The sequence below is a fragment of the Falco peregrinus genome, chromosome 12 (genome assembly GCF_023634155.1).
Source record: "Falco peregrinus isolate bFalPer1 chromosome 12, bFalPer1.pri, whole genome shotgun sequence".
In the NCBI taxonomy this organism is placed as follows: domain Eukaryota; kingdom Metazoa; phylum Chordata; class Aves; order Falconiformes; family Falconidae; genus Falco; species Falco peregrinus.
The window spans coordinates 19,836,581-19,860,786 of NC_073732.1; the positions used below are offsets into that span (position 1 = coordinate 19,836,581).

Below are 24,206 nucleotides of genomic sequence, written 5' to 3' on the forward strand. Positions count from 1 at the left end.
CCTCCTTTCAGCATGCAGTTATGGAAACTAGAGGGAATAAATAGCTCGGAAAACACCACACACAAAACTCGAGAATTCAACAGCTTCTGTGTTGGTCTAAAGAATTCCCCAAAGGATGGGGGCTGGACTAGATGATCTTTAAAGGCCTTCTCCAACCCAAAACTATGATTCTCTGTGACTTTGTTGTTTGTCACACCCACAGCCAGCTTAAAATATCATAACCATGGGACAACAGTATGAGGTAAACATCTCAATATTTTGCACTCAAAAATTCTTCAGCTTCATCTTTGAAGGTTTTTCAGAGAAACTTGAAACCAAGTCTGTCTAGATCTGGATCTAGATTGGCTAATAACTGCAGCCAGACCCCATTCTGAGTACCGGCTTCTGCAATAGCTCTGAGACTGCTGCTGGGAGGTGCACGGCAGCGGGGTGGGCAGCTGTGGGAGCGGGGTGCTAACTTCTCTGTGGTGAGTGAGACAAGACTCTGAAACTGCTAAAGAAGAAGCAAAGGTGGTTGCTGGATTGCAGGAAAGCAGGCGGCGTGGTAAAGATGGGGCAGAGAAACCTACCTCCTCGCTGCTGGCAGTGGATTCAGGAACCTGCCGCCCAGAGATAAAATACCAGATACACTCGCTATCGCCATTTCTAGCATCGGTGCACACCTCTACATGATGGAGAATTTAAAGATCACAAGGTGAAAACTTCACAAGCCCCTTGGATGGCCTTGCAGCAGAAAAGCAGGGCTGTCAGGGCAGCGGGGCTGCTTTGTTTGGCTCTTCGCACTTGCTTGGCCTGGTAACGTGTTAGATCGGGTGCCAGGTTCACCTAAGCAATACGCCTATTTAGTGGACAAGGTTCCTGGCTTAGTTTTGGAAGCCGGGCTGGTAAATACACGCTTGGAAGATGCATTTCAGCTGACGAACTACGATTTACTTGGGGCCTTCTGCATGTTCATCTCCTGTGGGGGCGGCTCTGAAGCAGACCCTCGAAGGATGCTGGGTGTCTCCAAGGTCTCTCTTTCTTGACAAGGTTGAATGGCAGATGGAGGAATGGCGAACCAAGTTCCTTTTAAGGCAAAAAAACCCATCTGTAAGTCACACCACCGACTGTCCCAAAAGCAAAGAAGTTTGGGATTCACTGAAGAAATGCTTTAACATCAGAGTGTGTAGAACAACAAAAGGAGTACTGTTTTAAAGCGTCAGTTTGAGGAGTGATGAGAGAAAGATTCCTATGCAGTTAAACCTTCGCTAGTAAGCTGCCAAGACTCTTGGAGACTGCACTTTCTTTCTCACATCGGTGGCTGCAGCCATTGCATGCCAGTGATGCAGGGTATGCACACCTGAAGTTTGTCAGCCACAGCAACGCTCACACTCCTGGGCTTCCATCAGCATCTGGCCTTTCCCAGCTAGCCACAAAACATCACAAAACCTGCATTTCCCTCTTTCTGCAGGTCCTGTTGTCTATGGAGTTGGTAGGCACCAAGTATTTTATTAAATTATAATGTAACTGGCCAGTTTCTTACTTAACTCTTTCTTCAGAGTTTTAAAAAGGAGTAGGATTCATTCCCCACATGCGCAAACAAAATAAATGGCTGTTGGGAAAAAGGAAAGCGTTCAGTCTGAGTCAGGAGATCTGTGCAGATTACAGACACAGATCTTGCTCTTAAACCTCAGCTTTGCTGGGGCTTTCCTACACCCCAGAAATTTCTGGATAATATGATTCACAGGTGCAGCCAATGTTTAACCTCATTCATTTTGCCACAAAATGACATTTTTTTCCACCTCCTCAAGGAAAATGAATTAATATTTCAAACAAATTATGATGTTCTACTACCCAGTGCATCACTAGGTTCATCACAGTGCCTCTACGTACACGCACATTAAGCATATTACTGGTGTCAATGAGAAAACTTATTTTCTGCATTTCAGTTTTACTACTTTGCACTTTCAAATACGCATGTGCGGGATCTGGCGATGCCACTGGACTTTGCAAGCCTCAGCAGCCACACTTGTGGGACGCCCGCATCAAGCGCAGATTTGCAATGAGTTTGCAGCTACCACTACTCCTGCTGCTCAGGGTGTAACCGCCGCCTCTGGTTTGTGTGTTGTGAGTGTTGCCAGCGCTCAGCGGCGAGCTGTATAGAACGCTGCCATCTTCTGTTGAGGGACAAATTAAACATGCTGATTTTATTTTTTTTTTTAATTTGGGTTTCAAAAGGCGGTTTCTACGCTGTCAGCACATCGTCTTGAACGAAGTAGATGAACTAGGAACGAGGGGAATTTTCAGTTAATAATTGAGTTTAAAGTCCCCTCTTTAGAGGGAGAGCCACCACCCCTGGCAGCGAGGGTCGGGGGCCGCGCTCCGCCCCTCCCCCCCCGCAATTTGGAAACAAGCTAGAAATCCGTGTTTTGACTAACTGCTACTGATTGAGGGGGTTTTATTTCTGTATATGAGTAATATTGGTATCACGGCCATGTGGCACCCTGCTTTGGAGGTGCTTTATTGCCGCCTGCCAGCGCCACGGTTTCTCTGGACGTTACTGGTAGCCCGGGCTGGGTAAACCGGCGCGACTGGCCTCCCCCCCCCCCCTCCGCGGCGCCGGGAGCGGCCGGGCCCCGGGGCAGGGGCAGGGGCAGGGCCGGGGCAGGGCCGGCGGGCGCACCGGGCCCCGCACCGCGGCGGCCGCCAAGCCTGGCGGGCTGAGGCGGCGGCAGGGCCGTGCCCGCGGCCGGCTCCCGGGAGGGGGGTGCCCGGCGCTCCCTCGCCGCCCCCGCTCACGCCGCGGTGTCGGGCTGGCCGCCGTGCCCGGGCCCGGCCGTTGCGGTGCCGGAGCGCCCCGCGCCCCTCGCAGCCGCCCGCACGCTTCGTGCCGCTGCCCGGTTGCAGCCCCCGGCGCCGCGCCCGAAGGCACACGGTGAAGCAAGGCAGGAGCCTGCTGCGGCCCGCAGCGCCCCACGTCTCTGTGAGGTTTACTTGACCCGCTGTTTTACTGCCCAGCTTCCCGCTGCCCAAGCCCCGCCGGTGGGCCCGGCTGCGCCCCCACCTCACAGCCCCTGCACCCCCTCGCCAGAGCGCTCGGCACCGAGCAGCACCCCGCGCCTCGCACCTCCCTCCCGGTGCCCTCCCGCCCCGCCTCGGCTCGGCTCGGCTCCGCTCCCGGCGGCTCCGCCCGGCCGCGGCCCGCCTGAGCCCGCCTCAGCCCGCCCCCGCCGGGCAGCCACTGGCGGCCGCGCTGCCGCGCACACCCCCCGTCCCGCCGGGCCCCGCGCTCGCCAACATGGCGCTGGTGCTGGCGGCCGTGCGGGGCTGTCGCTGCCTCCGGGCGCTGCGGCGTCAGTGAGTGCGGGGCGGGATGCGGGATGCGGCCCCGGCGGGCGCTGCCGCTGCGCTCCCCGCCCCTTCCCCGCGCTCTGCGGCGGCGGCCGGTAACGGCGGGGGCTGAGGAGCAGCGGAGGTCGCGGCCGGGAGGGAGCCGGCGGCGGCTGTCGGGCCTGGCGGGGGCGGCTTCCCGGAGCCGGGCTGCCCGAGGCGGGAGGGGAGAGGGCCCTGCGCCGCGGGAGGAGCGGGGGAGCTGGGCCCGGCCGGCCCCGCTGCTCGGGGCGGGATATACTCGTACCCCGGGCTCCTCTGTAGAAAGAAAACAAACAACCCACCCCCACCCCTTGGCTTTAAGCAGCTGGTGCGGAGCCCGTGGCAGGGGTCGGTGCCCGCAGCTGCCGGCAGCTGGGGGGGCTGCACCGGTTGCCCCCCGGTTACTGATACTGCCTTTTGGTGCTGTATTTTTGTCTGGTACCGTTTAAGAATTGCTGGACTCGATCCAGGATTCTAGAGTTGATCTATATGTTAATTGAAACAGCCCTGGAGTCTGCTTTTACCGTACCTCCCAGCCGCTGAGCCTTCGCTATCCCATCTCTTCAGCGTTAAGTCCTTTGAGGTTTAACTTTTCATTGCTGGAATTCTTCGTAGCTCTTCTTTCTTGCTGCCTTTCGTGTTCTTTTCTCTTGCCCCTTTTCTCTCTATAAGCAATTCCTATCTCCTTTTTAAACTTCTCTTTTTTGGTGGTTGTTAATGTCTCGTTTCCCCAAATACCACCAATTGCCTTCTCCGCAATAAATGCCAGCCGCTGGCTGTTCTGTCCACTAAGAGTGTTGTCTTGTGTTTGGCTTTTATTTGCCTTTTTTTTTTTAATAGGATATGTTGACTATTATAATGTTATATTTCAATGCTGCTAAAAAAAGCAAGGGGATAATTTCTGTCGCGTCTAAATGAAAACACAAATGAAAATGCTTGATCTGGTGAAGCCTGTGTAACCTTCCGTGTTGTTCTTGAGTATGTTCTGTGGAAATAGTTGTATCCACAGCTTCAGAGCTGGTTTTAGTGCTGTCGTCTTCTCACCTGAAAATAAAAGTAGCTCATTTGCCCCTTCTTCTTATACTTTTGTAACATTTCTGTGCGTTTGTGATTGTACAGGCAGTGGAACCAATTACAAAGATTTGTGAAATGGGCCTCAACAACAGGTATGGAATTTAACTTCTTTAGTTACTAGGTTTAATTGCTTTTGTAATGTGGATGGGTTTACAGTTAGTTTTAGACCAGCGGTTGCTGAAAAACTGTGGGGTTTTTAGATAAATATTCAATACTTACACAGTTTACGAAAACAGTAGTCTGTAGGTGACCTAACAGAAGTCATCTTTTAATGTGTAAACAACATTTTGAATAATGTTATCTGTCATATTTAGTTATAGTCAACTGAATGAAAACTATTCATTTTTCTGATGTTTTCCTCTGAGTCCTTTTCTGTTGCGAAGTCTGTGAGAATTGCTTTTTAGGCATAATGGTATTCAAACAATATATGAGGAAAAGTAAAGTATTTAGCAACATTATTTAAACTGATCCTGTTGTCATGTTGTCTAAAAATACATGTTCTAGAACTCAGAGATACATATATTATTAGTTAGTTTTAAGCTATTTAGCTCTGCTTGTGAGGTCTCTGGCTGTGCTGGTCCTGTGTTTCTACCATGTTGTAAGTGCTCTTGTGACACTTAATAGATGCTTGTAAGTCACTGTTTAAAGAAGAAAACCAACAAAAAATTCATATCTTGTTATTTCTTTGTGGCTGTGTATCAGTGGGGAGTAGTGCCCTTCAAAGAAAGGTGAGTCAGTTTTGGGGGGCAAGGGGGCAGGGACAGGTGTTAATTGTTTTCTAGTTGATCCAGAACGTACACAGTAAACAGATAAGCATCAAGTTTTATGTTTAAGTGGTATTTTAGGGTTAGAATATATTTCTTGGATTCTAAAAGGAAGAAAAGACTTAAGTCCTTATGCAGAAGTAAGTTTCATTTATAAGGAAAAATTCCAAGACTAGCATGGAAATGCTTTTGGGTGAAGCATGTGGTTTTTTCATTATTGCAAGAAATGTATAAACACTACAAATGGTGAAAAAGAAACCTGAATTTTAAAATTGTTTTATTTCCAGGAATTTTTTAAAGGATATATTTCTTTTAAAAATTGTTTGCTGTTCTTCATCTTTTTAAATAGGATGTCACAACATAGAAAAGATTCTTATTGCAAACCGAGGAGAAATTGCCTGCAGAGTGATGCGAACAGCAAAGAAAATGGGTGTGAAGTCTGTAGCAGTTTATAGTGAAGCAGACAGAAATTCCATGCATGTAGCAATGGTGAGGTATATTCATTAAGTTTGTGATTGATGTTCATTCATAACTATTTCTCATTAATAAGTTTAATGTGAAAGTAGATTTGTGTGCTAATGCAGTTCGTTTTCACTTCCGTAGAGCTGCTTCCAAGTTTCCTTTAAATCGATGAAAAGTTTGCCTAGTCTCTGTCTCAGCACCTGACAACTTCAGGGGAAGTGCATTAAAGTTTGGTGCTCTGACTCCAGAGTAGCCACAGGGGATTGGAGAATGGACTCGATTTTGGGAAGAAAGTGAGAATTTGTTTCACCTTGAGTCTTTCCATGAAGAGAGGCAGCGACTTAAACTGTTGCATGCTAGCAGTCTGATAAGCAATATAATTAGCTCAGAAATTCAGTAAAATTTGCTTTTTATTATCTAATAAACAGTCTATTTTTTCCTGTAACAGGCAGATGAAGCATTTTGCATTGGTCCGGCACCCTCACAGCAAAGTTACTTGGCAATGGAGAAAATAATACAGGTGGCCAGGGTCTCAGCAGCACAGGTAGATAGATCATGACCTTAAATCTTCTGTTACTTCTGTGCTCTTTAGTTCTTTATTTTTGCCCATGGTGTTTCCATTTTGTGTTTCCTTAGCATTCTATTGAAGTTTCAGGGTTTTCTAAGCTAAACTGATATAAAAATAGGCTGGTAACGTTATTCTATTTTAGGCTATTCATCCAGGTTATGGTTTCCTCTCAGAAAACACAGAGTTTGCAGAGTTGTGCAAGCAAGAGGGAATCATCTTCATAGGTCCGCCTTCATCTGCTATCAGAGATATGGGTATTAAGAGGTATCTATTTCTGATTTGTTACTTGGTTATGCAATTTACAGTTTGGCAGGGTTAAATTAGTTTACAAATGACCGGTTGCCCCATAATTATTTATTCTGTCCATTTTCATTGTGTTTTATTTCTATGGTTTTCCTCAAAGGAATGAGCTCCTGGTTTATAGATGTGGGATTCCTATAGACATAGAAACAATCAAGATTGTTCACTTACCAGGATTTTGGTAATTAAATACTGAACTGATTTTAGTTTTCCAGAATTGGGGCATTGCAGTCTTACATAGGTGAGGGTTTAGCAGTCAGATTGAATGTCTTGAACGGTGAAAAAGAAACACCTTATCATCAGGTGTTGTCATGGATCATGTAAAATGGGGTGATAAGTTTTGTTCATTAAAGAGGATCTTATTCTTGGTTACTTAAATCAAAGGAATGTTTCCAGGGTATGAAGTATGAATCAAGAATATGGAAATACGGTTGTTACTAATACGTGAACTGTGTAATATTAATTTAAGAGAATTTTTTTAATCACTTCCTAATGTGAGAGTAAACTGCTTCTGTAATGTAACTAGTTTTGCATGCATATTTGAAATTACATTTGTATGTGTGTTTTGTGTGTGCTGTGAATCCATCCCTTATGAAGAGTTTTTTCTTTGTACAACTTTAAATATAGTTTTGGCAGGATATGGCGTTATAATTTGAAAATGTTAGGTTTTAGCCTCTATGATGTGGGTCAAAAGATAGGAAAGAACAGTAAGCCTGCAACTAATTACTGCTTTTATGTGGAGGGCTTGGAGAGAAAAAAAGAAATCCCTGTTTGAAGCATTTGGTTAATTACAATCCAATTGTATGTAACCCATTTATGTAAGTAGTCCTGTTGAGGTCACAGGAACTACTTTTATGAGGACAATTAACATTGGGAACATATACAAGTTTGGAGCTTAAAGTAAGAGAAAAATATTACCATCATTCTAAACATAAAACTGTTCTGTCAAAGCACTTCCAAAGCTATAATGTCTGCTGCTGGCGTTCCTGTTGTTGAAGGTTATCATGGAGAAGATCAATCCGATGAGTGTCTAAAGGATCATGCCAAGAGAATAGGATATCCAGTAATGATTAAAGCTGTTCGCGGAGGTGGAGGAAAGGTAAAGGAGCTAATCTGTTCCTCACATGGTGTAAAGTTAGCATGTCTCGGTATCTGTCATAGAGTATTCTAAAAGAAATCTGAAAACAAAGAAACTGGCAAACTACTTTTCAGTAAAATTTATTATTAATGTCCAATCTAGCACTATGAAATCTCAGTTCCTTTTGTGGTGCAGTCAGGCACAAGGTAAGTAGCTGGTATAATTAGAAGAGTTTTGTTTATTTCAATGGGCCTCCAGTAATTCACGTAAGCAGAAAGGTTGTCCTCTGGATTTGTTTGTGTGAAATTACTCTGTGATAGTTTCTGTGACTGTTTTTGCTAACAGTTTTAAATGTTGCATAAGAAGTGATTAGAAATACTACTTAAGTATTTGGTGTCTAGACACTTTTTAATGTATGGTGAATTCACTGTCTAAATCTGATTTTACTCTGAAATAAATTTCTATAAAAACGATGATAGAGAATTCTAATTATTTCCAAAATAACTGTATTTTTTCTGTAGTGGAATCAAGTTTTCTCTGCCAACCTTGGAAAATTTCTATGATGTTTTAAGAATAAAATTGAATTTCCTACTCATCTTTACCAGTGGAGTTATACCTATTTTTTTACACTTCTTCTGGCACTTCTGGGACATGGTAGAACTATCTTACTGGAAGTTGATACACCATTTTGCTAAAGTTTTAAGAAAGAAGGGAAAATTTTTATCGTTAAGCTCATTTCTTGCTGTTTTTGTGCAACAAGAGTTTTTATTGTCTGCCATATTTTAAGACGTTTAGATGTGCTTTCTTCCTGTGTTTTAGGGCATGAGAATTGCTCACTCAGAAAAGGAGTTTCTGGACCAACTAGAATCAGCTAGGAGAGAAGCAAAGAAGTCTTTCAATGATGATGCAATGCTGATTGAGAAATTTGTGGATAATCCAAGGTGAGAAATAGATGTTGTAATATAAACACTGTAATGTTTATTCTACTGTTAAATAAACATAATTGTTTTAGTAGTAGGATGAAAATGGGTCTTGTATGTTTTATTTGCACTATGACAGGTCTTTAGTCAGGATTGTTTATAATGTATTGAATTTCTTGTAGTGACTTTGTTTTGAATGGTAAGAATTAAAATACTGCTGTTTGGGAGACACGACAGTGGCATTTAATAATATTGATATTCCTCCTTGAGTGAGCTTTCTAAACTTAATTGGCATCTAGAAAAAAAAGTAATCGCTTTATAGTTCTTAAACTACAGACCTGAATTGAGCTGACATGGTGTGTTTGCTGCCCTCAGGTGTCCTAAACTAGTTATTTAATCTTTTCCTATTTTGATATTAGAACAGAAGCCATAGTCTTTAGCTCATGTCTGACATGTGAAACTGAGCTGATTGATTTTTTTATAAAGAACTTCTCACAGAGGTCTATTTGATACTCTTGTACTTTACATCTGTTTTTCTTGAAGCATCACTATAAAGAAAGCATTTTTTCTAAAGAAACTGGTGGCCTACTTACGCTGTCAGATGGGCATGAGAAAAATCTCATTGAATTCCTGGGGAATTTTTTTTGCCAGCATCAGAGGATTATTAGAATAGTGAGAGATTTTTGTTAGTTTTATACATGGAATGGAGTTCTGCCACCTAATAGTTGTCCTTTGAAATAGTGTGTTGAAATAAACAATGTTATTCCTGAGCCAGGGCTGCTGCCTCTTGTGAGTTGCTACAGAATAATAGTGAAGTGGATAAAATAACTAATATAGAGGTAGCAGCCTTTACATAAGTATCTTGTTTGTGCTATGACCTATGAGGTTTCACTGCAGTAGCTGGCATTTAGGCTGCTAGTTTGTTTAGGAGATTGCGGAAGTCTGAAAGAGTTGAAATCCTGCATAACAACAGTCTCATCTCTGCATTTTTGGCTGTTTAAGGGAAGACACTTAAATCTATAAGAAGTCCTACTGAAGCATACAGGACTGTGTACACATTCAAACTCTGTTTGGTGAAGTCAGTCGCAGGATTGGAGTTTTATTGAAATACCTTGAAACATGTATTATTATGGAACAGGCATGTTGAAGTGCAAGTGTTTGGTGACCAGCATGGCAACGCAGTGCATTTGTTTGAAAGAGACTGCAGTGTGCAAAGGAGACATCAGAAGATCATTGAAGAGGCGCCTGGGGTGAGCAGAAAGTTCTTGTAATATTTTTTATGAACAGACGTATTTTTAGAGTAAATGCTAACCCCCATCAAATTTATTCAGCAGGTGGTGATTTATTTGTAATTCTCAATACCTGTTTTAATTTTGCTGCAGAAAATGTTCCAACTGAAAAAATTACTTTCTTTAGGAAAATGATTCTCAGGGAATAATTATATAGATTTCAAGTGTAACATCAATAAGGATTTCACTATCGTTGCTAAATACGGTAAAATATGAATTCACAGTATGTTTAATATCACCAAAATTCACAATAATTTATAGGGTTTTGTATTACTGTTATTTACAGCCAGGAATTAATTCTGAAGTTCGAAAGAGACTTGGAGAAGCTGCTGTCAAAGCAGCTAAAGCAGTGAATTACGTGGGAGCTGGTAAGTGTGGAGTTATGGCTGCTTAGAGGTATGCTTTTAACTTAATAAGACTTTAAGTCTCAAAGCAAATGGATCTGATTGTTTTAGAGTATGACACACATCCCCCAGATTTTTTGAGGTTTAAGCAAGTAATCACATAGTTGACTTTGTAATTACAAATTCAAATCGGCATACCTGGTCTGAGCTTAAGACCAGTGTCAGCTGAGGAACAGAAAGAAAAGATGTCAGAGCAGGTAATTCTATCAACTAGGTTGTTGTTGGAAAGTGAGCCTTGTGAATGTTAGTAAATTTGAGCAGAGCAAGGGAAAAATAATTTCTCTTTCAGCATATAAATAATAGTAAAGCCTTTAAAAGAAAAGTACCACTCACTGTCTGTACAAAGTCCACACTATTTCCAAGATGAAAAACAAGCTGCTAAAATAATTTGTGAGTTTTTCTCACTGCTTTCTTGGGATACTTATTTTTCAAAAATAATTACATGCCTTAATACGTATACGCAATACTGAAAAGCATCTTGATGCACTTCTTACAGCTCTAACAAAATGCAGCTCTTGCTGTGAGGAGAATGGCTACTAAACAGCACAGGATGTATACATGTGCAAGGAAACAACCGTTCTGTTTTCAGACCTCAGTTGTGTGACTGTTTTAAGATCACTTGTGTGGAATTTAATGAAATTCAGCGTATCTGATTTAGAAATAGTAGTTTTGTCCAGGCATAAATTAATTGTCTTGGGTGTCCATTCTGAAAACATCTTGTTTTGGTGAAGTGCCCTTTTATTAAATACTTCAGGAACAGTGGAATTCATTATGGACTCACGACACAATTTTTACTTCATGGAGATGAATACCCGACTGCAAGTAGAGCACCCTGTTACTGAGATGATCACTGGAACAGACTTGGTAGAGTGGCAGCTAAGGGTAAGTGTTAATTGAATCTACATGTAGAGTTCCTCTTCTCGGGTGAATAGTACTCTTTGGCGTTGCCTATGAAAGACCAGATAGGTTTTCAGATCCTATTCAGCTAATAGGGTAGAATTTCCTTTGCTCCAAAGAAACATCTTATATTATTTTACTTGATTATAGAGCATTGTGGAGATGCTTTGAATTCCAACAAACTCATCTTTCAGTTGTGTAGAGAAAAAACATTTTTAAAGTATATTTAGAGAGATTATAGAGAATGTGGAACGTGGCGGGAGTAGGGTCCTGATCTTTCGCTTGCCACGCTGAAAATTTTTTAAAACTCTAGTTCAAATGTATCTCTGGCCCAAAAGTCATTCTCAGATCAGGCTGTTGGAGATTCATCACAAAAACACGTCTGATGTTCTACCAGTGTAGTGACATTCTAAAGTAAAGGTCTAGCTGTGTGGACTGGAAACAGGTTATTTCCTCACACACCCAATTTGCAGAGAGATTACTCACATCTTCAAATGATAACAAAAAGTTTTGGACCTTAGGGAACTGGAATGAAAAATGATTTAGGTTAGATAAATCCAAAAGTGAGGATAGCAGCACACATTCAGCTTAAGTAAAGATAGGGTAGGGGAGTGTTTAGTGTAACCAGAAGAACAACTGAAATGGCAAATGCTGATGCGAAAAGGATGAACTTTTGGGTTCCTCATCTGGGAATGGAAATTGAGTGCTGAGTTGGAGCAGGGAACAAACCATACTGGAAGAAAGAGAAAGAGATAGAGTGGAAAAGTGTGGTGGTCTTCACATGTGGCTTAATGAGTCAGTTCTTGGAGAGATTATGTTTGTGAATCTGTATAGTAGTACTTTGAAGACTAAGTTCTATTGTGCTGTCTCTGCTGAAGCCCAGAGTTCGGTGGCAGAAGGCAGAGTATGGAAAATCCCTGACATTTCAAAAGAAGATGAAATGTTACTACAGATTTTTTTGATAGGAACTTGTATTTTCCCATGTGAATTCCTTTGAGTAATAAAACAATTTTTCCTTCCCCAGTAAACATTCTTAAATTGTTAGAAATCCCCTTTAAGAAATATTTCCGTAAGTGTGCAGGTCCCACAGTATGCAGAAGAATCAACAGCATATGTCGCTAATCCATTTTATCATCTGCTTTTGGAGCAATTATTCTCTAATAAAATCTTGTCTTAGTTGACCAGGCTTTAATTTAAACATTTAATTATTTTTTGACATAACCAGCAGAAAAATATTAGATTGTTTTTCCGTTATGTTTCAGCTGCGTGGAATACTGGGAGGTCAGTTTACACAGTAATAATTCAAAATCCTTTGACTGGTTACTCCCAGAGAAAAGGAAGGACTAAATTCAGAATTAGCCTTTTATGACCTACCACTTTTTTGTCATTGTGCTTTTTTTTTAATGTGCTTTCTAGTTGTTCATGTTTAGAAGAAAAATATTTAATAATTCATACATTGGCAATCCAGAATATTGATCCTGAATTAAAAAAAATACTGTTTTCAGGTTGCAGCAGGAGAGAAGCTTCCCTTAATGCAGGAGGAGATTCTACTCCGGGGCCATGCGTTTGAAGCTAGAATATATGCTGAAGACCCTAATAATAACTTTATGCCAGGGGCTGGGCCGTTGTTGCACTTATCCACCCCACCACCTGATAGTTTCACCAGGATAGAAACTGGAGTCAGACAAGGTAAAACTGAAGGCAGTGGTCTGATGAGAAATATTTAACATCAGAAGCTCTTCTTTATAAGCATTTCCCTCCCTGGCCTAAACAAGTTTGTCTGACAGGGTGTTGTTACAAAGACTAATCTCTACAGCATTATTCTTCCTTGTGATTGTCTACGTACTTTTGGTCAATTACTGAATATTTTATTTACCTCTTTATTTACCTGTATCCAAATTATTGTCCATTGGATGATGCTGATTATATTCTCATCGCAATTTGTCAATCCTTCGTTCTGATTGCAACAAAGAAAATTGAAGTTGAGTAATGTTACCTCTGCAATAGTCTGTACTGAAGTTGTCCTTGGAATTGAAATGCCAGGTCACGTCATCAAAGGTTCTTAAAGGACATAAAGAAATGTGGCCGTCAATTGTGTCAGAGTTGAATGCCATATGGTGTGCAGTACTATGCATTACCAACTTTCAGAAATGCTTGGTTTAGTGTTACAGGATTTTTAAAATATATTTTAGGTGATGAGGTTTCTGTTCATTATGATCCAATGATTGCAAAGCTCGTTGTGTGGGCCGAGGACCGTCAAGCAGCACTGAGAAAGTTGCGATACAGTTTGCATCGATACAATGTAAGTAAAAAGAACTTGGTATGATTTCAGATCTGGAGCTAACTTTATGAACATCTTGAGCTAACAAAATATGGGTAAAATACTACAATAAACCAAAAGTGGCTTTCAAGAAGAAGCCTGCATTGCCACTACCATTTCAGATTAATTATTTGTTTGCAGAAGCTGCATTTTTTCCTAATTTGCAAATTGTTTTCATTGGTGGAGTCAGTATGTGGGAAGTCCAGCTTTACACATAGATTTTTCTTAAGTTTGTGGTATCTTCAGCTGGATGATACAGCTGGGACTTTGTAGAAGAGTAAGGCTAAACAACATCGTCAATTTTAATGTGAGCTTTCTCAAAACCGAAGGAATTTGTAGGTGGAATTTGTGTCAGACAATGTTTGCTTGTAATTTCTAACAACTATATTTTAGACTATATGGGTGATAAAGAAATACGGAGGATTTCTAATATTGTCAGTTCTTTTTAAAAACTGGTCCCTTTTCCCCCTATAAAACCTACACTTATCTATTTTCAGAAGTGGAATTCAGAAGGTTTAACTTGAGGTGAGACTGATATTATTTGTGCAGAATTAATTTACACTTTTAAATCAGCAACATAAAGGTGATTGAGGTACTGCAAATGTTTGGCCCGCTATTGTTTTAGCTAAAAATGAAGATTATTGCAAGTGAAAGAGATAAAAGAATTCCCTTAATTTTTTTCAGAACTTTCTTAGTAGTTCTGTCAATAAATGTTGACAGTTGACAGTTGACAGTACAATATAGTTACCAGTTTCACTGATTCCTCTAAAATAATTATTTCTATGTTCATGGTTTTTGCTTAGGTATTTTGCAGTACAGGAAATGGATAGTATTTAATAAATTTATAGAAGTCATTGTTCCCTTTTGTTACTATTAAAATATCAAATGTGAAATATCTGAAACTATTGTAACTCATTTTTAATAAGAGGCATTTTTCATATTAGGAATGTTTTTTTAGATACTCACGAGCATGATTTTCCAAAACAGTATTTTTTTTTTCCTAAATTACTTCCCATTACTGTTGCTGGAAAACATCCTTTGACTTCACAGTGGACAAAGGTAGCATTTTGAAAACAGTGCTTTTGAGAAAGCCACTCTTGTTTTTGTGTTGTGTTTTTATTCTTTTCTTTTTAAAAGCAGTGTTTTCATTTGTAATAAACCAGACCAGTTGAATTAATTACATTTTATTGATAAACGTTTTGGTGCTGGCTGAAGAAAGATTCATCTATGCATAAATTGAGCAGAAAGCTGTATATTCATTCATAACTTCATTTCAATTTGGCAATATGCTTCTTTTTCTTTACAGATAGTAGGATTAAGCACTAATATTGATTTCTTACTGAGCCTGTCAGGACACCCACAATTTGAGGCTGGAAACGTGCACACTAATTTCATTCCTCAACACCACAATGAACTATTTCCAACCAAAAAGGCAACCCCGCCTGAAGTTATGTGTCAGGCAGCTCTAGGACTCATACTGAAAGAGAAGATGCAAACAGATGCTTTTAGAGATCAGTCAGATGGTAAGGATCGTTCTTTTGTGTTGTTTTATTTGTGACTGGATGAGACGGTGCTGCGAGCTCATGTGCAATTATTTAGCTTGTGTGCTCCCTTTTTGCTTTGTGCCTGTTCAGGGTTCTGCATTCTGGCATCTCTCAGTCAGATATTTACACGCAGAGCAGACTGTAACTTTTGTTAAGGGACAGATACTGAATATATCACCACTGTAATGTACAGGCTGCTCCCCGCAGCACTGCAGACAGGCACTATCTGAATGACCTTGGCGTTTGTAATTGGTGTCACTGTGTACTCTGCCCTTTACAAGCATGAACAGGGGAGTATGTGCCACTATTATTCCTACAGTTGGCCCAAGGTCTTCAGAGATAAAATTGACTCTGCTAGGGTTGGGAGAGGCAGTGGGGTTTAACGGAATGAACAGGACTCCGGGAGGTGAGCGTTCTTGAGTTCAACACTGTTAATGGCTATACCACTGGGGCATGTGATTACTGTTAACAAAAACTTCATATAAATCTAATACATGCTGCCAACAACCTCATTAATTTTCTTTCCTTCTCCACTTAACTATCCTGGAAACATTGGAGAGTGGGATTGGAAAGGTTTCCATACACTAGTCCCTTGCTTCAAGAGATGATAAACTAATCGGGCAGCATCTGAGAGCTGTATATGTGATCCATTCTCAAAAACACCAAGGGAAAGAAAAACCTTCGGTCTTCCCCAGCAATTTGCTGCCACATTTGACTACTCTTAGAGTTGAAACCTTCACCTAAAGGTCCATCTGTGCTGTGTTGCAGTTGAATTCTCATCCTTTCTTGTCCTGTTCAAGGATGTGTTCATTGAGAACAGTTAAGACTCTTAGTAAGTGCTGTTGGTACTGCCAGGTTTTCAGTAGGTTACACGGCATGTTTATTCGGTGTTGAAGCTTGAGGAGGGATTGTCACTATTACAGTGGCTCCCCAATCTTTTATGTGCGATATAATTATAGATGTATGATGGTAGTAATAATAGGACAGTGATTTTATGGTGTTAAGTTCTAAGTACTGTGTTTTGCCAAAGTAGAATGAAAGTAACGTTTCTGTGTATTTTGTGTTCTAGATAAATTCTCACCATTTGCATCCAGTACTGGTAGAAGAATAAATATATGTTATACTAGAAAACTGTCTCTGCTGGATGGGGAAAACGGTAAGTTGATAAAGAAGTGCGTGGAGGGAGAGGACGTACTTTATGGATAACATTATTTTAACTGGTGCTTGAAGATTCAGGCTAAGAAATGGCAAATAGAAGCAGTATGAGTTTTATGAAATTTAAGCTGAGAGTTCACAGAATTGCATGCTTAATCCGCACTGTTAGATCTTGAGGAGATATAAACCAAATTCAAATGGCACTATTAATGTTCATAATTTAAATGAGTAAGGTTGAGATTTTAAAAAGAGCTGACTGCCATTGAGTTTTTTTACTTCATTTTTGTCCTCAGCACTGAAATCTGTATTTCAGGGCATAATTTCAGGTGTTCATCTTTGAAGAAAATTTTCTAGAATTCAGTATGAAATCTGCAGTGTGTACTGAGCTAATCTGAAAATACTTGTTCTTTTCTTAGTATTAGTAGGTGTCTTTTTGTCAAGAATGCTAGACTAAATATTGTTTTTATGTCATTGTTTCTAGATCCTATAATTAAATCTACTCACATGTATGTATTTTGTTTTATTGAACAGTTGTGGATATAGCTGTAAGTTACAATCAAGGAGGGTCATACACCATGCAGGTACAAGTCCAATTTTTTTAGATATTTCATTAGATAAAAGAAGACTCAGTTTCTTGTAGACTTTTCTTAGTATTAACTGTTACTGAAGTTGCTTGGTAATTACTGATACGGGATTCTACTTCTGGTTTGCTTGTAGCTGTTGTAGACTATTATTTTGGCCTGAAATTATCTGTGCTAGATGCTGGATTGGCATGGAAGAGCTACTAAAATGTTTCTGAAAATAAGGCTAAGAAAAGCATTTGTTTTCCCAGTATTTAAAGATCTTTATTTTCCCTTTCCTTAAATTTGTCTTTCTAAAACATCAGAAATTAGATTTAAATCTGCATTTAAAAAGACTTTCTTTCCACAGGACTTCTGCTTTATTCTGTGCATGAGATGGATCTCCTGTGGGATAAATAAAAGCTTTCTAGAGCATTATCTGTAAGATAACACTTTTTTTATTTTGAAGATGGAAATTGGAAAGTGATTACCAAATGAAATGAGAAATGATGGAAGCAGTAAATTTGGTTAAAAAACTGAATGATGCCCCATAGAATTGGCTTCTTTCTCTGTCTCTGCTATAGAGGTCCTATAGGACACAACTAAAGATGCCTTTAACATTAGGTATTTTTGGGTGTGCATATGTGATTGTTTCCAGTTGTGTGGCTTATGAGGGTTGTATTTTGCCGAGTGCATCACCTGGAGTCAAATGGGGTTTTTCTCAAATTTGGCACCCAGGATGATTGCATGCCCAAGAATGCAGTCTCTCTGTGGGCCAGCTTGTTATTTCCAATATTCAGAGAAGGGGAATTATGAGAATAAGTCAGTATTTGTGGGCTGCTTAGACTGTGTAGAGATGAACGTACTAAAAAAAATAGTGAGAAAATTGTTGTGCTTTCATGTGTATAATGACATGTTGGGTAACTCAAACCCTTATTTCTGCTGATATGAATACTGAGATAGCCCTCATCCCTCAAGTAGTACCCAGGTTATTTTGAGTGTATTGATTACATATGTAATGCAGGAGAGCTTTTATACTTTAGGTTTATCTCGTATAAGTAATACCAGCAAAAAAATAAAAAGAGGCTGGAAGGACCATAGAAGCCTTTTGGGGAGGGGAAGTGCAACTGTTGGGGAATGTAGACTCTCGGGGAAGAAGGAAGAATGGGGGTTGAGATGGGAATGGAGAGAAGCTGGAGATAAGGGATGGAGAAGCAGAATCAGGAACTGGTTATGAGAAGGACAGTGCCTCTGGAGTGCTGCAAAACCTGTCCTGAGGCCAATCAACTAGAGCAGGTTGTTGGGCCGTGGAACTGACAAGCACTGACAGTGCTGCCCAGGGTGTTGCCCTAATTTGTGCCCCTGCTCTGGATACTGATGAAGCAAACAATTTTTTTCCCCCGAGGAACTGGATCAATAGTATCCTTTCAATGCATGTTATAAGGTCTTCATTCAGCAGAAAAATAGTATGCAACTATGTAAATGAAAACTAAATTTTATCTTTACTTGCAACATCCTGAAAGACCAGCAAGTCTCTGATTATTTGCTCGGTGATAGACTTAGAACTAAAAATACCAGTTAAATGTAATGCACTTATATTCATATTCTTACTGTCTTTGTATTCTGAAGTTGTGGCAGAGGTGCAGTTTCCATTGATGAAGATGAAAGGGCTACCTACAAATAAAGGACCCTTCCATTTGGTCTTTTGCAGTTTTGGTGTCTAATTGACACTGTTTCCATCACTGTTCTCCTCCACTCCTTTATAGGTTTACTGACTATATTGTAGTTTTTGTATTATAAGCTTCCAAGACTGAGGAAGATACCTGTCTTTTGGAAAGCACTCTGGAATCTTATTATGCCAGCTGAATAGTATGGATTTTTCAGTTTGAAGAAGATGCTAGGACAAATTAAAAATACTGGATTCTAATAGCATCACTAAACTGAATATTCTGATTTTTTTTCTTTGCCTTTTTCCTGAGAAATAGTATACCTTTGTACTTTGCTGAGTGCTATTGCATAGTTTATAATAAACAATTGTCCTGGGAGAGCATATTAGCTAATCTTCTGGGCTGATTGCATTGGATACAGAATACAGTCTGTTAACTGAAAAGTTAAGGATACATAAGATTTAAAAAGGTTTTTTGCTTTTTTTTTTTTTTCTAAGTTCCAGAATTATCTGTGAAGAATCCCAGGTTATGAGTGTATTCTACAAATACTAACTTCTGGTTTATTGTTGATGAAAGGTTAGCCTTTGTCCTTATAAAAGCATTTAACTTTCAGATTCAAGATAAAACATTCCTGATTTCTGGAGAGATCGTCAATGAAGATGATACAGTTTACTTGAGGTCTTCAGTGAATGGAACAGTGTGTAAGTCCAGATTGGTCATTTTGGACAACACCATTTATCTCTTCTTTCCGGTAAAGTTCCTTTCTTTCTTATCACAAGTATAATATTTCAGAGTTTCATCCATGTAATTGAACAATAGAAATGGCAAGAGAATATGAGAGAGAATCATAATTTCAAGCTCTTTACTGTGAGGGTGGTGAGGCACTGGCACAGGCTGCCCAGAGCAGCTGTGGGTGCCCCATCCCTGGCAGCGTTCAAAGCCGTTTGGACGGGGCTTTGAGCAACCTGGTCTAGTGGAAGGTGTCCCTGCCCATGGCGGGGGGGCTGGAACTGGATGGTCTTTAAGTTCCCTTCCAACCCAAACCATTCTGTGCTGCTTGTTTTGATACTTGTTGAATTTTTAGCTATAATTGTAAGTTAGTTGCTTATGGTCAGTGAGTGAGAAAAATAATTACTTTTAGAAGATAAAATACAGTTAGGTGAATCAGAGGACTTTTTTAAGGACACTGGAAAAGTAATAAGCATGCTGACAGTCCTTTTGCTGCCCTGACCCCAGTAGTCTGCCACCCTAAACAGCTGACTGGTTTGCCTAAAGCTGGATCTGTTCTTTTCTTGTGTGTCAGCATGTGCACTAGTGGCATTATTTTGTTAACTCGCATGTCATTGATTTTATTTCTGCAGGAAGGTAGTGCTCAGGTCGGCCTTCCTGTACCCAAGTACTTATCTGCAGTGAGTTCAGTGGGAATGCAGAGTGGTGCTGTAGCACCCATGACAGGCACAGTTGAAAAGGTAATTATAATAATACAGGTAGGAAATTAATTCTCCAATATATATCCAAGTCCACTCTTCCAGAAATGGTGCTTGCTTCTGTACTGCCAGGAAAGAATCAGGGCCAGAAATGCCAGTGCTCTGTGACTTCTCCCAGTTGAAAAACGCCCTGTTTACTCTGAGTTTTCAGCATCCACCCACGTTTTTCAGGCTTCTAGTCTTCTAGAGCTATGGAAGATCTGAGTATTTAACTACTGCTTAAATAATTTTTTCTTCATCTTAATTACTTTTTAAGTTGAAGTTCCCTGAAATGTTACAAGCTGTTTGGTCGGTTTCATTTAACCAAGAGAGAGAGATGCAAGATGCACTTGCAAAAAAAGAAATACTCAGAAATGCCTATTTTGTTAAGCTGCGTGTTTTGCTGCTTCTGGTTGTATTTTTTTTTTCTTTAGCTCAGCAAGTGTTGTGTATTCCTCTGTACAGTGACAAAGTTTTGATAGAAGAGATTTCCAGGAGCATTTAACAAGACGGATTCTGCTAGCAATAAAAAGTCATGAACCTTTCAGAGGGTGGAGTACGTTGAATGTGGATCTCTTGCATACTGAGTGAATACCCTAAATCAGTTACTGCAGAAAAAACTAGGTGGCTCCTGCAGTCTTCTTTCTGGATTTTGTTTTAAAAACTTCAGGGACTGGCTCCAGAAGAAGTTCTGCACTTTAGCAAAATAGAAGCTTTTAAGCCCAGAAAGGGTACATTGTCTCTTGTGTTTCTTTGATACGCAGATGGCTTCCTGGTTGTCCTGTTAGCTGCTCCTGAACCTCTCTCTCTTCTGTAGCCCCTAACTTTCCTTGAGTATTATCTAGAGAACCCAGACACCCAATTCAACAATAACAAAGAAATTATGAGGCTGTTTTGTAAACGACAATCACTGAGTGGATTGTGCTAGCCAAGATCCAGCTAATGATCTTTAATGGTACAGACGTGCATGATTAATTTGTCAATTTTCTCTTGAATTGTAGGTGTTCGTGAAAGCAGGGGATAAGGTTCAGATTGGAGACCCTCTAATGGTTATGATAGCTATGAAAATGGAGGTAAGTGACATATAAAAGGTTTTCATTACTGAGAAAATAAGCATCTGGCCAGAATTTAATTGGTTTTGGTTGCATTATTAAAGTCTGGTGCAGTGTAGCTTGCAGATGTCAGTATCACTTCATATGCTGCAAAACAAGTGTTCTTTCTGACTAGATTTTAGAGGATTATATATGCTGTTACTTTATTAACAAATTATGATTATATAATCCGTGCTATTCTGCAGCTGTTTTAACATTAATTTGGTTAGCTTTGTCAATCCCTCTCTCTCCTCCTTTCACTTTTCTAGCAGAAGACTGTCTAGGTGTGTCTCTTGTTCACACTGTTTGCGATATAAGCATCTGTACTGTCTGCAGTTACTTAATTCAGAAATTCAGCTAATGGTGACTTTGTAACTATGCCCAGGATTTTACTTTGTTTATAATCGTTTTTAGTATTTACTTGGAAGTTTTACCAAGAGTATGCTAAAGATTCTTTGTAATTGCCCACACGGCATTCAGTGGACTAGCATTTTGCCCATTATATCTTGTCATATTGCTTGATGATGGCTCAGATTGCTTGAATTATAGTTTTTGTGGCCTGAACTGGTTTGGTTTGGCTATTATTTTAAACTTCAGTTTGCGGTAGCAGAATTAACATTGTTGAGAAAATTTGCCTTTCCCTTATCATGCCCTTTTATAAGTGACACTAAAATTACATTAAATACAACTGCACTAAGGAAAATTGACACCCAAAATTATTTGCAATTAGACAGCTGGTATCTCAAGACTGCTGTTATCTGAGCTGTTCTCTTTTTTTGCAGTGCTATTGAAATACAAAATCTAAAATTTAAAAAGCAAATTATGCTTAAAATGAATCCTTGCTTAGATGTGAGGATTTAGTATCTGGTATTAGATATTAGACTAATCTTATGTAGAAAACTACAAAGAAGCAAAACTTCAATGGCAAACTAACCTGATACAGTAACAAGTAGACCAATGTGGGGATTGCTATATAAACATGCTGTTCCTTTACTGGCACTAGTAGCTGCATTTGTATTTCATATGGATTTTGCAAAATAGCTGCTCAATAAAGATGCCTCCTGGCCAGCAAGCAAAATTACATTTAGTAAATCTGCTGATTCCTCTTAAGGGAACAAATCTACTATATGATTAACATTTTGGACTAAAAATTTTTATTTCTGCCTGGTGTTTATTACAGTAACAAAAAGTATTAGTGAAGTAAAATAACATTCAACTGTTCATACTTCAAAATGTAACATTATATAGCATTTTTGTCCCCAGTATTCTTACCAGAATAAATAACGATGAGAAAATAAAACTTAAAAAAGGACTACGATAACATTTTAATAAGAAGGTTTCAAATAAATCTACATGTCAGAGGAAGTAATTGTGTTCTGTTCTAATTGCACCAAAGAGTAATATTAGCGTTTGCTGGTGGGGGGTGGGGAAGGTACTCTGCTGGTTCACTATCGATCTTTTTCTGTGCAGCATACCATAAGGGCTCCAAAGGCAGGAGTGATAAAAAAGGTTAATTTCCAAGAAGGTGCCCAGGCCAATAGACACGCTCCGCTAGTTGAATTCGTGGATGAAGAGGCCGAGTCAAAATAAAATTCAAGGAAAGGTGCATTTTATTTTTTCTGCTTTGCTGATTTTCTCTCAGGAGATTTCTTCGTGTTTTCAGCGAACTGTTTTGTATAATAGATTGGGGAATTGGTTTCCTCTGCAATTCCTGCATAGTTCCACTGTAAACTATGCTGACATTACTGAAATTTGGATATCACTATACTGTAATAGTATACATGCAACTCGTGGACCTATGTGATTGTTGTTTGGTGGTTGTGAAATGGAATGGAAAAAGAAGTGGAACTTTTTTTCCATGCCATTGGGATGGAGAAAGGATGGGAGAGCATAGCAAGGACTGTACGTTATAACCAGCTAGGGTTCTTCTGCCTACTTTTTCATTCACAGCTGCCTTTGAGAGCATTGGTTTGAAGGAAATCGGAAAGGTGACACTGGTTTTATGAGAGCATTTCTCTGGCAAAATTCTGTTTGTGGCTTATGTTTTTCCCTGAATAGGGAATTCAGGAATGTTTCTTAGCCCTGTATCCCTCTCCGTCATTTTTGCTCATTTACCTCATTAAGTAGTGAATAATTTGCATTTCAAAAATTATTTTAATGTGTCTTGAAATAACTGATACAAAGCATTTTTCAAATACATATTAACATATTAGCATTTGCTACACTAATCAACGCTGGAACCTAACTGCTTTCCAAAAATATCATTTGATCTTTAAACATGAAGTAGCAGCACAGAGAGCTTATGATGATAAGCTTATTTAATACCTAGAAAGTGTGCCAAAATAAAATACTTCAAAATCCTTATTACATTTCCCATATCGTTCATATTCTAGTATATTACTTACTGGCTACCACAGTCTTTGTAACAACCTGAAATATTACTAAGAATAGTTAGGTTTTTTGTATCTGCAGTGTTGCAGAAGAGAAAATTGGTAGGTTTTTTGATACACAAAAGAAAATATTTCTCAGATGCAGCATACTTGATCATTTGCCGTAAATTATTTTAACTTGTTTAAAAAGCACCTAGGAGAAACAGGAAAAGGGAAAGAAAAACTACCTTTTAATTGTTGCAAACTTGCAAAATCTTTTTACCTTTTAGTTAAGATGAAGTTCTGCTTGCCCTATGAACTTTCGATATACTCATTTAAAATGACAGTATGGTTTATACTGCAGAAAGGAGCAAAGACAGATGCTGCAGTGAACCCTAACTTGTAGTTACATCTGTGCAAATGGATCCGTATGCTTATTCTGAATCAATATACAATGTCATGGGGAATTCTCTGATCTGATTCTGTAACTGTGCAGCTTTGCCTGCAATGCAGACAAAAATTGTAAAGAAGTAATGGCTCTGGATGGTGTATATGTTAAAAGCATGCAGTAATATTTTTCAATTTTCCTTGTAATCCAATGGCCACCTAACAAAAGATTACACTCCTGTGATCATCTTACAGAATATTGTCACAGTGATTTTTATTTACTGCCAAATAAAACTTAAGCTGAACTTTGAATGTTTGTTTTCGTTTTTCTCCGTTTTGTTCTTTCCTTGGTTGCTTGCATTTATACATCGGAGGGTTTTAAGCAGCTGTTTATGTATCATCACCCGATATCTGACAGACCGCAATCTGCAGATCACTTTCAGGAGGCAGCAATCCAGACAGTTGTGATGGGTTTCACTGCAGGTAAGTTTCAGGACTTGTATTACCTAAAAATTGAATCTACATGTAGGAACATGAACT

The 24,206-nt window shown here is 39.7% G+C and overlaps 1 protein-coding gene across 1 annotated transcript; it reads left to right on the forward strand.

The window, feature by feature from the left end:
* The first annotated feature begins 3,216 nt into the window (after positions 1-3,216).
* MCCC1 (methylcrotonyl-CoA carboxylase subunit 1) lies at positions 3,217-23,978 on the forward strand. Its single transcript, XM_055817283.1, has 19 exons — positions 3,217-3,336; positions 4,471-4,517; positions 5,539-5,678; positions 6,100-6,195; positions 6,362-6,483; positions 7,471-7,618; positions 8,417-8,538; positions 9,656-9,767; positions 10,093-10,174; positions 10,965-11,092; positions 12,613-12,796; positions 13,300-13,409; positions 14,734-14,950; positions 16,041-16,127; positions 16,658-16,707; positions 18,967-19,104; positions 19,715-19,822; positions 20,821-20,892; positions 22,381-23,978. The coding sequence occupies exons 1-19, from the start codon at positions 3,278-3,280 to the stop codon at positions 22,498-22,500; spliced, it is 2,142 nt and encodes a 713-aa protein (XP_055673258.1). The 5' UTR covers positions 3,217-3,277; the 3' UTR covers positions 22,501-23,978.
* The last annotated feature ends 228 nt before the right edge of the window (positions 23,979-24,206 follow it).